Raw genomic sequence first — 14777 nt, 5'->3', positions numbered from 1 at the left:
CTTTATTAATTTTCCAACAAATTAATTAAATTTTTAAATTATTTTATAGTATTTTGCTTTTAAGTTAAAATAAAAATTAAATTCCGTTTATTCAGTTTTTCAATCGATATTTCGTTTGTGCATTTCAACAGCTTAAAAAATTATTAATTTAATTATTAGATTATTCGAAATAAATATTTCCAGTTCAGTTTCAATAAATTAAATACATAAATACTAAATATTTATTGAATTAATAAAACTTTTTATATTCTACAAAAAATAATATTATTTAATTTAGAGTGGTTGTAAGCTCACATTTTTTTTTTTGTGTAAAAATGGTGATGTAAATAGAAAATAAAAGCTTAAGGATTAATTTTTGTTATTTATTCACATCAACTTTTTTGCAATAATTAAAAATATTATTCAATACTGCCATAATGAAATAAATCAGATGTAGTATATAATGAACCAAAATTCAACCCAAAATTTATATGAAAACATTCTCTACCTAAATACAAATGAAAATCAAAGCAGTTTACATATGTAATAATTTAACAATAAATAATTATATACAAAAGAACATACATAACCTATCCCAAATACAATGAGACTTACAAAAAAAAATTGTAAGCGTAGCGACATCTATGGGTGAATGCTTATAAATGAATGGTGTCACCTATTTTGTGACGAAATTTATACATAATTCTATAATATTTCATTGAGATGTGATTGGCATCTGATGCAATATCGCATAGTGTATATCCATCGAAAAGAGAAACATTGAACATACATCTAATATTAAATTTTTTTGTAAATGTCTATAAAGGACGAAGTAACAACTTAAATGCCACAAATATAAAAATTTATATTGGAACAAATGCCCGTCCCGAGCATAGGTTTTCTATTCGTTGAGTGAACTCTGTGTCAATCCAGAAGATCTTGAATAACCCAGCTAGCGAATAATTCAAACAAATCCTCTAAAGCGATCAGTGCTACTCGTCTATTGAGCAGCTGCAATACAGAAAATGTTTACCTAACTCATTTTAATCGAAGATGTGTTAAGATCCGTTCGTTATTTGCGTCATACTGATAGACATTCGAAAAGATTGACAAGTTCAACATGGCAAAAATATATTCAATATATCCTATATGCATCAAACACGTAAACCATTGTACTTGGTAATTAAATATGGTCTTTCTTCTGAATGTCACCAGAAGAGTTAAAAGAAAGATAATTATACTTCGTGAAAAATACGAGTAGTAGGAAATCCTGATCGTTTTCAGTGAGTTCAGCTTAAAATATTAGAGAGGAAACGTAAAATATTATTTTGGAGTTCTATAACAGTTGTGGGACTGAATGTGAATATGTAGACCAGAATACTGAAAGCAGAGTTGCTGAGATTTTGATAATGCATTATCGCACAAAGCAATAAAGGTGCTTAAAGTCTGGACTAAAAAGGCATTATTATTATTAATGCACGGTTTCACCTAATTCGGCTTCGTGCGACTTCTGGCTACCCTCTATATTAAAACTGTTAATAAGAGGAAGTTGTTTCGTCAGAGTCCCGGTCATTCAAAAGGCTGCGAATGACTTTGTAAATTCAAGTGCAGACGAATACTAAAAAAAATATTTCGTTGAATGTTTTCAGGGCTGTGTGGATGCCGAACTATTTATTACGAATAAAAATATTAATAATAAACGTTAAGTATTTTTTAAAGACTATACTCTGTGTATCTGGGATTCACTATGTACATTTATGGATTAAAAGTAATTAATTTGTAATTAACATATTATTTATTAATATATAATTTGAAAATTAACTAATGAGTGCAAAATGTTGAGTAGGCATGAATGTATTTAAAACTAAGAATTATTTTGATATTAAATTAAATGATACACTATATGGAAAAAATAAAATATTTAAGTTTGTTTTATTTAAAATTCCCCATTCATCTGTTGTACAATTATCTATAATAAATTAAAAGGATGAAATTTAAAATAAATAAATCTATTTAGATAAATTCACATCTAATCATGCACATCTATTCTGAAAAATCGTTAATTAATTTTAATTTTTATCAAACACACAAGAAGTTTTATGAGTAATGCGTTTATTCATACGATTTATGCATAATTAATTTAAATTAAATGCATTTGAAAAAATAAAAAAAATTAAACTATTTAATATTAATTAGTTGAGCACATAGATACACAATCTTATGTATTTTTATTAGCTTTTAGCATTTGTTTTTGATTAATATTCAAAAATTAGAATAAAAATTAGAGTAAAAATTAGAATAAAAAATTATAAATTTTAAAATGATATTGTTCTATTTTAGAATAAATAATTTTAATGCATATTTAACAAAATTCATCCACAAAAGTCAGTGTGATTTATAATATATTTATATTAATATTTAATAAATAATATTATCAATGCATTTCTATGAAATTTTAAATTAATTAAAATTGACTCTTAATTAATTGACGTTGACTTTAAAAATTAAATCTCTTCGTAATCGTATCACCATAAATTGATATTACAATCTTTTGTATTAATATTCACAAAATAATCATATATTAAATTAATTAAATTAATTATTCAATTATTGCAGCTTATAATGTAGTTAACAAGTTAATTTCTCATGAGCAGATCATGTATATTCCCACCCAGTTTATAGTTTTAGGTCTCAATTGGCAAATTATATTTTGGTTCGTTAGATGAAATACTAAATTGTCATTAGGTAATGACTTCTTGATAAATCATATACATAATGGTCTGTTGAAACCTTTCTGGATCACAGATTTCAACTACAGCGAACTACGTCAGATACAAATCTGCCAATAATCCAAAGATTTCCATGCGAAATACTACAAACAATCATAAGCGCATTGATAAAGTTTATAAGTTACAGTAGAAAAGCACCCTTCATGATTTGAATGCATGGTTATCAACAATTAGTTTCACGAATACTTCTGAGCCTTACAATCAATGAAAATATTCTAAAATTGTAAAGATACCTTCCGGATTGCACACCTTCAGAACGTTTAGGAAAGCACCCAGAGACCTTAATGATTTAAGTATATGATATACATCATTGCCACTGGACTTAGTGCATAGAATCCCTTAAATGTGTCTAGAATAGTTTATGTGAAATATTAATTATTGTCAATTTAGCTAAACAGATTGTAATAGAGTTCACATAAAAACGCATTCTCTGTAGAAAAAGGGAATAAGAACTCTAATTTCAATCAATAAACATTATGTAGTATTAGTACTCGTATGTGTATTTAACTATCCAATTAATTCCTTTTTGCCATACACATACTCTTCTCGTATGGCTTTCAGCTTCAATTATAAATTCACACTAATCCCCTTTTTTTCGAAGTGGTAATTTAAATTTGGAAAAAAGGAAAATGTCACAAAGAAATGAAGTGGGGAGAACATGATACTGCCATCATCACGATATTGGGAAAAATAATTATAAACACAAAGGATTAAATGTGATGTGTTTGCATAGAAATATAAAAAGCTAACTAGTTTGGACGTATCAAAGAGACTATATATATATACAAATCGCATTAAAAATTGCCAATTATGTTTAAAACAGTGCTGCTAATGCTAAGATATTTGATGTCAGAAAATAGCAATATTCAAAACTAGATTAAAAGTATGTTGAGAAGGAAAAACAATATAATAAAAGTTAATCTCTAAAAATAATGTTCTGCAGCAAAAATTTGATAGCATTTATAATAGTTTTTAAGGATATATATTTCTTGTGAATTGCAGTGGAATAATAAGGTTAACGCTTTTGGTCATAAAAAATGTGATTAAGCAGTTGTCCGGGTATAAAATTGATATACCATATATAAAAATATATAGTTTTATGAAATACTTTTATGGTGTGAGATGGGATGATATACCTTCTGCAGATTTTGTTGTTTGTTAACTACTCCTTAAGTAATAGACCTACTTTTTGTTATGTTGGTACACCCTTTCTTGACATATGGTACAAATTTGAGCGCCATCTGCAATTGAGACTACCTCATGTGCATTTAGCGATTTTTACTATGGAAAATTCTTGTTGTCAGCGATTTGTCCGCAAATTGCCCCTTCGTGGTAAGCGTTTTGAGTCGATTGAATCGATAAAAGAGAATTCACTGAAGGAACTAAAAGCCATACCTTCACGGGCCTACGAAAAGTGTATGGAAGATTGGGTTTAGTGTTGGCATATGTGTATCGCTTCAGAAGGAGCATATTTTGAAGATAATAAAAAGGAGATAAAATAAATTTGGAATAAAATTTAAATTTGTGTGTTTTATCCGAGTACTTTTTGAACAGAAGGTATATCTTAAGCATCGTTAAAAAATTAACAGTAATGTTTTCTTTATATGTTGCTCATATAAACAATTTCATTCTACTGTCTGGTCATACAATACGATTATTACTTGTAATACATGGATTTATTATTTAAAAAAAATTTATGAAAATAATATATATTCCTTCATATACAGCCATATAACTCAGTAATTTAATGAAACACAGTCTAAATGGCAAAAATGGAGAAACCGAAACTGAATTCTATATTGTAGTTATATTATTATGCTCATGAGAAACCCCTTAGTCTCGAGAATTGGGCTCTATATATAGATCCAATGATCAACTGGAGACTGGAAATGAGTTGTCTACAATTGTCTATGGAATTATATAGAAATGTTTCGAAAAGTAGTATTCATAAAAGGAATATAATACTGGATTTTTTTTGCGATTACACAAAAAAAAGTTTGTATAGTTTTCATTGGAAAATCTCCCCGAGCTTCCTAAGCTAGGCGCCTCTTCCACGGATACCCCTATTTCGATCCTTGCCCCTGTCAGCTACGGGCGTAGGCTGATTTGTGACCATTTTTTGCGACAGGCAAATAGTGAGTGAACCCTTACTGTCTCAGCAGCCAGGTCAAGGGCTACTTAGCCCATCTATTCCAAATGTGGAACCTCTGACTTAATCTGTAGAAACAAATCTGAGGTTTCTAAGCTAATATCTGTCTTTACGGGTCACTGGTCCATAGGACAGCATGGAGCTAGACTTGGCCTTCCCTGTGGTACCTCATGTAGTGCGTATCTACCAATACTTGAAGAAATGACACCAGAACACCTGATGTGTTTTTGTCCAGGTCTGGCCAGAACTAGGTTTAGGTTTCTAGGGGCCCCTTTCTTCAACTCACTTAGCGATATCTCCAGCATCAGCATTAGCCAGATTTTTGCCTTTGTTAATGCCTCTGGTTGGTTCTAGTTTGACCCTCTATCTACTACCCACTATAACGAGGTTTTTGTGGACTCAAAACGGCTTTCATCCTTAGCTATTTAAGGAGGATTCGTCCTCCCTCCACCTCAACTAACTAACTATTTCTCACCTTCAAAGACGTATCTTATTTTAATTGATATTTTATTTACCTATTCTTTAGAGCAGCAATTTTTTCTGCAGCCGAATTGATGAGATGAACGTTTTAGAAAAGTTTTAACCAATTTATTCTGTATAAGCTATTTGCAAACAACAAAATGACAACTTTGTCAAATAACACAAAATGTTCGTACTAATTCCAGTAACTAATTTTTGTATATGAACTTAATAGTTCACTACTACTTCAAATACTTAAAACATCTAAAAAAAATGCTATTACAGCATTTCTTAAACTGAAAGCTACAATGGTAGGTGTGACAAATATCAGAGGATACCAATTTGTAGGGAACAGAATATATAAATGCGGCCCTATGCTCCTTCTAGGAGTTAGAGTATTCAATATATAAAATATGTAAATAAGAAAGTTTACATTAAATACATTTTGGAAATTCAAATACTAAGCTTCTTATGTTTCACCCCCAGAACACTGGAATGCATTTTCAGCTGGAAGTCTTTTGTAAACTGTTGTCTGGGATCACCCGAGACTCAATAGAAAATAAGAAATTTGAAATTTTATTTTTCTATATAACTAATATATTCTTTCGAGTCGCTCATTCTACCAGTGCTTATGTATGGTGTGTATGTATGGCAGCGTCTACGATTTGGCGACGACTACCGCATAAGAATGAACCACGAGCTGTATAAGCTTTATCACGACATTGATATAATTCGGTGTATTAATATCCAACGGTTTCGCTGGCTTGGTCAAGTCGCGAGAATGGATGAAGATGCTCCAGCGAAAAGGCTGTTTAAAGCAGTAGTCGGCGGAAGAAGACGTAGAGGTAGACCTTGTCTACGGTGGAGTGATCAAGTTGAGGGAGCACTAACTGGACTTGATGTACGAGAGTGGAGCACTTTGCACGTAGCAGAGGCGCCTGGGGAGACATGTTGCGTCAGGCCGCAACTCGGTAACGGGTTGTTATGGCCAAATAAGGAAGTAAGTATATACCTAATATAAAGTAATAGATATTATGTGAATTTCCATGCGGGGAATAGTGCTTTCTGTACTACGTGGTATGGCCAACCATGGTGGATGCCTATAACATATATATCATGACATATATTTATTTAGAATTTCATTGTAAAATAGTGAAATTTTATAATTTTATATAAATTTCATTTTATAAAAAATTTTATAAATAAAAAAAATTTTAAAGTTTTGATAACAAAAATTTTCCGAATAAAATATGGTGGCGCATATGCTGGGGATTAATAATTAAACTAAAATCGTTATTGGATGATTATTTTGTGATATTTTACAATCGCGAGCTTTTGGATGAAATTTCAAAAATTCGCTTCGATTGGCACAGAAACAATTAATATAAATAAATAAATAAAATACAATAAAAATTAAAATAAATAAAAAAATAAAATATTTTATCTTTCCCGTTGTTGGCGAGGATTTGGCTGTGATGTGCTCAACTAATCAAAAAACAAAAACAAAAAAAAACACGAATGTGTTCACCAATTTATGCCAAAGAACTGAACTCAGCAAACATTCAATAAATCAAAATAATTAATGCATTTCCATGGATAAAACAAAGGAAAATAATTCATTCGGATTCGATCGAATATTAAATTTCAAAAATGTTTGTTCTTTGCACATTTTTTGCTGTCTGCCTTCCCCATATCTGTGAACAGCAGCAATTGCTGGCATACATGTTGCTGGCATACTGGGTTGCTGTGTTGCTGAGTTGTTGACGCGCAAAGTTGCCGAGTTGCACAGTTGCTGAGTTGTTTAATTGTTGGTTGTTTTTGTTTTTGTTAATGTTTGTTTATGGAAAATTTATTTGTTTAAAGCAGATATGCAGAGGCAAACATCAAAAAATGTGACACATTTGTTATTAATTTGCAATAGTAATTGCACTTGTTGTTGTTGTTGCTATTACTGTTGCTGCTACTGTTACTGTTACTATTACTGTTGCTGTGTTGTATTTGTAGTTGCAGTATATTGTTCCGCCTGGCATACTAAAACTGATATTTACCAAGTTCTTTACCTGCTGTGCCCATATTGAGTATACTAATTTCGCCAAAGTAGGAACCTGCCTTCAGTGATGCCATCACAGTTTTTCCATTGTCAGCAACAACCTGCAAACGACCACGATTCACAATGTACATCTCCTTGCCCACCTCGCCTGTTGGTCATTGTTCCATTGCCCATTGCCCATTGCCCAATGGCCATTGAAATTGTGAATTTGAGTTGGGTTGGTTTGGATTGTTTGTTTGGAAGGTTTTATGTACGTTGGATGTGTTCATGTTAGTTCATCAGTTGGTTAGTGCGTGGTGGTCAGGAACGATAACAGTCCAGTGAATGTTGTGAATGCAATGAAAATGTTTTTAATGTTGCATTTGTTGGTTCATGGGTGTGCGGACAGCAGCAATGTTGGCAATTTTGAGGCATTCACAAATGTTGTAGTATTTTGGGAGTGTGAATTTGGTATGGGGAACGGTTTATTTATGTACGTTTTGACAGAAAGGCAAATTTTTTTTTTTCAAAATGTCGTAGATCATTTTTTTTGTTTATTTGAGTCGAAGAGGGCGAGAAATCCAAACACGTATATTCATTGTTGTACAATTTCGATTGAAAGTTGTTGTGTTATTTTTTGATTTTAAGCATAATTTCAGTTGAAGTAGAAAGAAGATAAAAACCAAGGCAATAATTATAAGTAAAATTGATCAAATAAATTTTCTAACATCTGTTTTTGTTGCAAATCTCACTTACCTTTTCTGCATATATAATCACCAGGTGAAAATAGGACCGGCCTAAGTCGCAGCACCAGTTCACACAAAAAGCCCGCTTCGGTGTTTTGGAATATTTCAACGCGTTTAAGTGTGTCTAAATGGACGTTAATTGCTATTTCAGCCTGAAATGAATGCGAAGAAAAAATTCGTTAAATAGCGAAACCAACTGCGAGCGGGGAAAATGATGGAAATACGAAACGACAAAATTGGTAATCTCGTAAAATTGAAATTTCCTCAAAGCCGCTGCCAACGAGCTTGTTGTGGGGCATTTCGCTCCAAGCGATTGAAAATATTGAATTCAGTCGATGCTACAGTTGCGAACACTGCAAATGTTACCAAATAGTTTGAATTTTCATCGCCGTTGCGTAGGTGTTTGAGGTTAATGTGTGGCATGTGTTCATGTCTTCATGCCTCTCTACCCCATTGACGCAGTGGCACTTTTTCATGGTGCGTTTGCATAACGAGTTTGGATTTAATATTTACCTTTAATTTATCAGGAAGACAGGATACAGCTCGCTCCTCATCCGAACATTTTTGGGTCAGCCACAGGTAATCGAACCATTTAATGACTTTTACCTGCAGATGATTTGGTACACGCCTCATACGCATGTAGGTTTTCACACCATCCAATTTGGCTGTAATAGAAATAGAAAATTGAAAATTGTAAGGACTTCAATGAAACGAAATTGCATACAAATCAATTGAATTGGTAATTTAAAATTTTCCTCATTTGAACATAGAAAAGATTTTAAGTGAATGGGTGAACTATGGTACTCATGCACAATTGGGAGCTGATATTATGCAAATGGCCTTTAAAGTATTTTTCTGTAGAGGGAAATTAACACGGATATTTTTATGGATTAACTTTTTCACCAACGATATAATGAAATAGTATTTATATTTCAAATTAAATTAATTCAAAAAGGTTTGTTAATACAATATAAGTAATATATTTACGTAATGTAAGTAATGTGCTTACATTATATACAAAAGTAATTCTCATATACTTGATAAAAAAACATTCTAGATTTTTTTTGCTAATATTCTAACTTAATAAGTTTTATTTATTCCAAAAAGATATATCTATACAAAGTAAATAAACAATGGCAACTAACTTAGAAAAAAGACCACTATCCAAACTATCTGAATATTTAGCATGGCGTCAGAGTAGAAGTCGTTTTAATACAGTAACATATTTTCGATGGTACCTCCTGATTACGATTTTACAATGCGATTTTCTTTGGAAGTCTCTTACTGCTTGATGACTAAAATCTTCTCAATTCGAAGTAGTTTAAGTGGGTTCAAGTCTCGCACTTGGGCTTTCACCCACCGCAAAAAAAAAGATTTTCACAATAGGTTCGTTCCAAAAACTTTAAAGTTAAAAATGCAACTCGTTCTAATCCACTAAAAAACCTCATACAATTTTGCAAATAGTGAAGCAAAATAGACGCTTTTAACGGAGGTAATAAGCATTAACCATATGAAAGTTTGGAATCTTATAAAAATAGTAGGGTACACAAAGACGCTTGATGTTCGGGTGCAACATGAATCTCAATGGATACAAGTTTGATTACCATCAGTAAAACATTATTTGAACGCATTGAAATGGAACTATTTTTGCAACGCAAGCGATCATGGTCTAAATCTAGTAGCCTTTTCCAAACGGCTAACACCGTTCTTCACGACACATCCAACGTTAACTCACCCGGTGGTACAAGCAACCACTGACAGCTCCACCCTCAGTACCCTTCTCGCATATCGCGTGCAAGCCTCTCGCTTCGAACCCCCTTAATATCTCACGCTACACCTCGATGAACGAGACGCTGATACCCCCATCGTCAGTTTTTACAAACGATGCTTTCGATCCCGCGCTCGCACTATAATCCCATTCTCTCCATATACTCCAAATCTACTTGCGCTATACCCATGATTTCTGGGTTAGATAAACCTAGTCCTCCAGTAATGAACTGTGTTGCTCATATTTTGCTTTCCTGATTACTGGAATAAAATTTTCACTTCGCTGTGGAAATTTTATCCATAGATTCCTAAAAGGTGGTTTCAGTGAGTTCAAGACTCACACTGTGGCTTTTGATGCTTTCCATCTACTACAAAAAAAAAATCTACTTGATGGAATCGACAAAGATTATAATACGAGATTATAAGTCAGTGACTTTTTGAATAAAACAAATTTTATTCGGCAAATAAACATTTTATTTTTCAACATAATCAGCGTTTTTTTAACTTTCCGTTTCTCTCAAATAATAGGTTTTCCCAAAACTCTCAAAATACACGTCTGTTTCGGTAATGACTTCTTCATTTGACTCAAATCTCTTATCGCCCAACCATTTCTTTAGGTTTAGAAACAGAAAATAGTCGCAGGGGGCTAAATCTGTAGAATATGCTGGATGGGATAGCAGTTCGTATTCCAATTCTGGGATTTTGGCCACGAATGCTTAATCAGCACACGAAATTCACTTTTTTCCATTTTCGTAGAAATTCATGAGGTTGTCTGCTTTGAACGGCTATCAAACACCAACTGAAGGACGAAGTTTGCTCAAAATTAGAAAGTTGGGCATTGGTAGATTACAACTGACGGCAGGCTTGTGACTACATGAAGTGAAATTCAAGACTTGAAGTACATGAAACCATTACAATACAAGAATATCCATACTTCAGTTGTAGCAAACATCTCAAAGGTTTAAGCTTCTGACTCTATGGAGTGGAATTCGAGATTTATCATTATTACTGATGGTCCATTCTTAGCAATGGTATATGCGGTATTAAATTATTAATCGATGAATTTATTTAATTTCATAAATTCACAAATAATTGTATAAAAAACAACTCCGTTATTGGGATTAACTATATTATATACATAAATAAATCAGCATATGTCTTCTTAGTTCGCTTCTGTTGGCATTTTTGTGTACATTCCCTGCTTTGCTACAAGATACTTGACAAATGCTGCTGAATCATGGCTGTAATCTATAATGAACGGTTTCGATTATAGCTCTCGCCTGAGTTCCTCTTAATTATTTGTTGTATCTCACATATCGGAGTTGGTTTAGTTAATTACAGCAAATAAAATAAATCACTCATACGACATGTAACGCACTCGGAAAAGCTCACAAATACACACAACTGCTCTGCTCTGCTCTGCTCTGTGCTTGACACACACATTAATGTCATTATATCGTGTAGTTCAGCACTTTTTAGGGCATTTAGAAAAAATAATTTATATGACTGCCTGCGATACAATTTGTCAATGTCGGTAATTTAACGGTAAATAATGCCCATATGACTGGGCTATTGGGGAGCAGATTAAATTGCATTGGGTCGGTGTATTTTTCAAATAAATTGGAGCTTCGGGTGCTCGATATAATTCAAACGAAATTGCTGCTTAATCTGCGAAAAGAAATGCGACCCATGAAATATTAAAAGCTTCTCTGCTTTCCTTTCCCTTCAGCCTTTTCCAATTCAATTCCTTAATGGCGTGAGTGACTTTATCTCATTGCAGGAACAATAAATTGTTCCACTTTGATGACATATTAAACGGCGATTCTTTGCATTAATTTTCAACGCGTTTTTGCAAACAGAAAATTATAAAATCCTTCACACACAGGAGTTCCACTGTCACACTTGAACACGCGGAGCTACGTTTTTCCGCTTATGTCCTCAGAAGGATATTAATGGCATTTATTTGCTACTTAATGGACTTGTGCATGTCAGCGTACCTACACACATACATACACAAGGATGAGGTAGTGAACTGCCTTTAATGCAAGCTCATGCCCTGGCAACGAAGTTTTTCTGGTCAGCAGAACATGGCACTAAGGTGGAGAAAACTATCACTGCCGATAATTATTTCTTTGTTTTCGGTTGTGGCGAAAATGCGTGGCACTACCGAATATCGATATTTTATGTGGAATAATGTATTTCACTCCCAATGGCATTTCTGCTGCAATTAATTTCCGAATACGTAACACAGAATGAATAAATGAATTCCAATCAGCTTACAAAATTTTACATCATTTGTAAGAATTATAAAAGTATACATTATTGTAAAAGCATATGAAGGAAAAAACCAAAAGAATTTAAGAAACCATTTTAGAATTAATTTCTTTCAGTTTTTAGTTTTTTAGTTTTTAAAATGTGGTAAAGGAACCGCAAAATAGGGAAGATGAATCTCAACCCAAAATAATAATTTCATGGAAGTTGACTTACATAGAAAATGATGCTATATGCAGTTAGACACAAAATCACAGCTTTAGATCTCATAGTGGAACTAATCATTGCTGCTAGCAACTGACGCTAACCGTGTTTTAAAAATAATGGTTAGACTAACTTTGGTTAAGAGTTTCTATCATGAGATGGGGACACGGCCTTATATTGACCTTATTATGCTAATGAAAGTTAAGGATATACAAAAAAAGGTAGATGCTATATACAGCTAGATACAAAATCACAGCTTTTAGATCTCATAGTTAAGCAAATCAGTGCTGCCGTTGTGCTAGCAACTGACCTTAATCGTCTTTTTAAAACGATGACTAGACTAATATTGATAAGGGGTTTCTATCATGAGATAGCGACACTCGGCCATATATTGTCGTTTTGGGCCTGATAAAAGTTGAGCTTACATCAAAAAAAATTAGAAATGCAGTTATAAGCACTTAAAAATGCATCGACAGTATCTATTAGAAACAAAGGATACTTTTGGCGGAGTTATTTTTCTAACCCTAGTGGTACCACAACGGTTCATTCTATGAGCTCAGGTGGTCTTTGTTAGGTACAAAGTCGCTACCTAAACCTAACTTAACCTAACGCTAGTTTCATCATAAATATTTAGCCGCTTATAATTGTTACTTCAACATAACAGTACCAAGTATACTGCAGTTTGTGTTGATCATTACAAAGCATATGTCAAACTGTTATTGAACAATCTTCACAGTCACCCCATAAACCATATGCTGCCCATTTGGGAAACCCTTTAGACTTCGAGCGTTCTGATCTACGTCATCCTTCTAACTCACACATATAGTCCGCCTACTTGCCGTTTACTATAATATTTGAACCAAAGGTTTTTAGAGCAGGGTATCTCTTCACTCATATGAGGTACTTGACCTACGCATCAGAGTCTATTAAGCACAATTTTTATAACCGCATTTGCTAACTTATTTTATTAAATTTCAATGAATAAAACATATTTTACTCATTTATTGAATGTTTAATATAAAAATGAAAAGCTTTCTGCGACAACTTCTTTAATGTAAGTACTTTTCGTTTTCTGTAAAATATAAACGGTTCATTTCCTTTTCTATTCAGACTATTATCACTTTTGTTATTTTATTCTATTTGATTGCATTTTATTTCATTTTCATTTTATATTTTATTTTATTTTGTAATTTTTAATGCGAAAATTCTAGCTGATAAGGACTGCGTTCCTGATATTCACGTTTATTCACTCTTCGTCCTTGTGCAAATGCACTGCAAAATACTGCAGAATTTCAAGGAAAAGTAGATAAATTTAAGATTATTGTAAAAATGGTACAATAAATCAATGAATTCATTTAATAGATAGACGAGAACATAGCAATAATTAATTCCTTTAACAAACACTTTTTTTAATTAAATCTGATTAATTTACTAATACATTATGTGAAAAAAAATACTTTTGTAATTAAAAAATTTCTCCGAATTTAATTAGAATTAAAACTATACTAAATAAAATTTAAAAGCATTAAATGCTTAACGAAATAATATGTACTCATCGCAAACTCTGTTATAAAATATCTTTCTCTTTCCGCTTTAAAAACATTGATTTGGAGGTTACAATATCGTCCTGAAAAAGTTATGAAGTATGTAAATTTCCAAAGTATTTTTAATGTCCTTTCTCTTAAGTTTATGGGTTTAACAGAAAAACCTTTTGTTATTATCTTTACTTTACTATATTTAAGGTGTAGTGTCAAAAGAAGATTTCTAAATGTAATATCCTCTCAATTTTAGTACAATAATGACCGCGTCGAGTAGCCTCCGTCAGCCCGATCAGTTGCTTGCTGTCGCTATTTGGTGATATCCAAAGCCTCCAAATCATTGGTCGCCTGGTCCTTTCACCGAAGATGTGGACATTCTTTCTAGTCAGAGCACTTTCTTCCATTTTATACGACATGACCAAGCCAGCGGAGTCACTAAATTTTATTCGCTTAACTATGTCAATTTCGCGGCATCGCTCTTATAGTTCATCGTTCCAACTAATTCGATACTCGTCGCCAACACGTAAGGGTCCATAAATCTTCGGAATAATTTTTCTGTCGAATGCTTTTAACGCATTCTCATCACTGTTTGTGATTGTCAAAGCTTCTGCACCATACAGCAGGACAGGCATGATAAGACGTTTTTAGAGAGTGATTTTTCGTTTATCGAGAGAAGGCTTTATTTCACAATTACCTACTTAGCCCGAAGTAGTATTTGTTGGCAAGAATGAATTGTATCAAGGCTGACATCATTTTGGTGTTTAAGCTGGTTTTCAAATAATCAAAGTCTTTCACAACTTCGAACTTATAATTGTCAACAGTGTCGTGGGTCCCAAGACGCTTATG

The 14777-nt window shown here is 32.7% G+C and overlaps 2 protein-coding genes across 4 annotated transcripts in view; both read right to left on the bottom strand.

The window, feature by feature from the left end:
• The window catches only part of LOC119686161 (filamin-C), a 585474-nt gene that overhangs the window by 331491 nt on the left and 239206 nt on the right, over window positions 1-14777 (bottom strand). The window lies entirely within an intron of this gene.
• LOC119686167 (cGMP-gated cation channel alpha-1) overlaps window positions 1-14777 on the bottom strand; it is a gene marked incomplete at its 5' end in the record, with an annotated part of 172249 nt that overhangs the window by 17262 nt on the left and 140210 nt on the right. The window contains 3 exon segments of the mRNA XM_038100669.1: window positions 7437-7574; window positions 8162-8303; window positions 8665-8816. Coding sequence (XP_037956597.1) covers window positions 7437-7574; window positions 8162-8303; window positions 8665-8816 — 432 coding nt within the window.

The sequence above is a fragment of the Teleopsis dalmanni genome, chromosome 2 (genome assembly GCF_002237135.1).
Source record: "Teleopsis dalmanni isolate 2A chromosome 2, ASM223713v2, whole genome shotgun sequence".
NCBI classification, from domain to species: Eukaryota; Metazoa; Arthropoda; class Insecta; order Diptera; family Diopsidae; genus Teleopsis; species Teleopsis dalmanni.
This window is presented reverse-complemented; position numbering and strand designations above follow the sequence as displayed.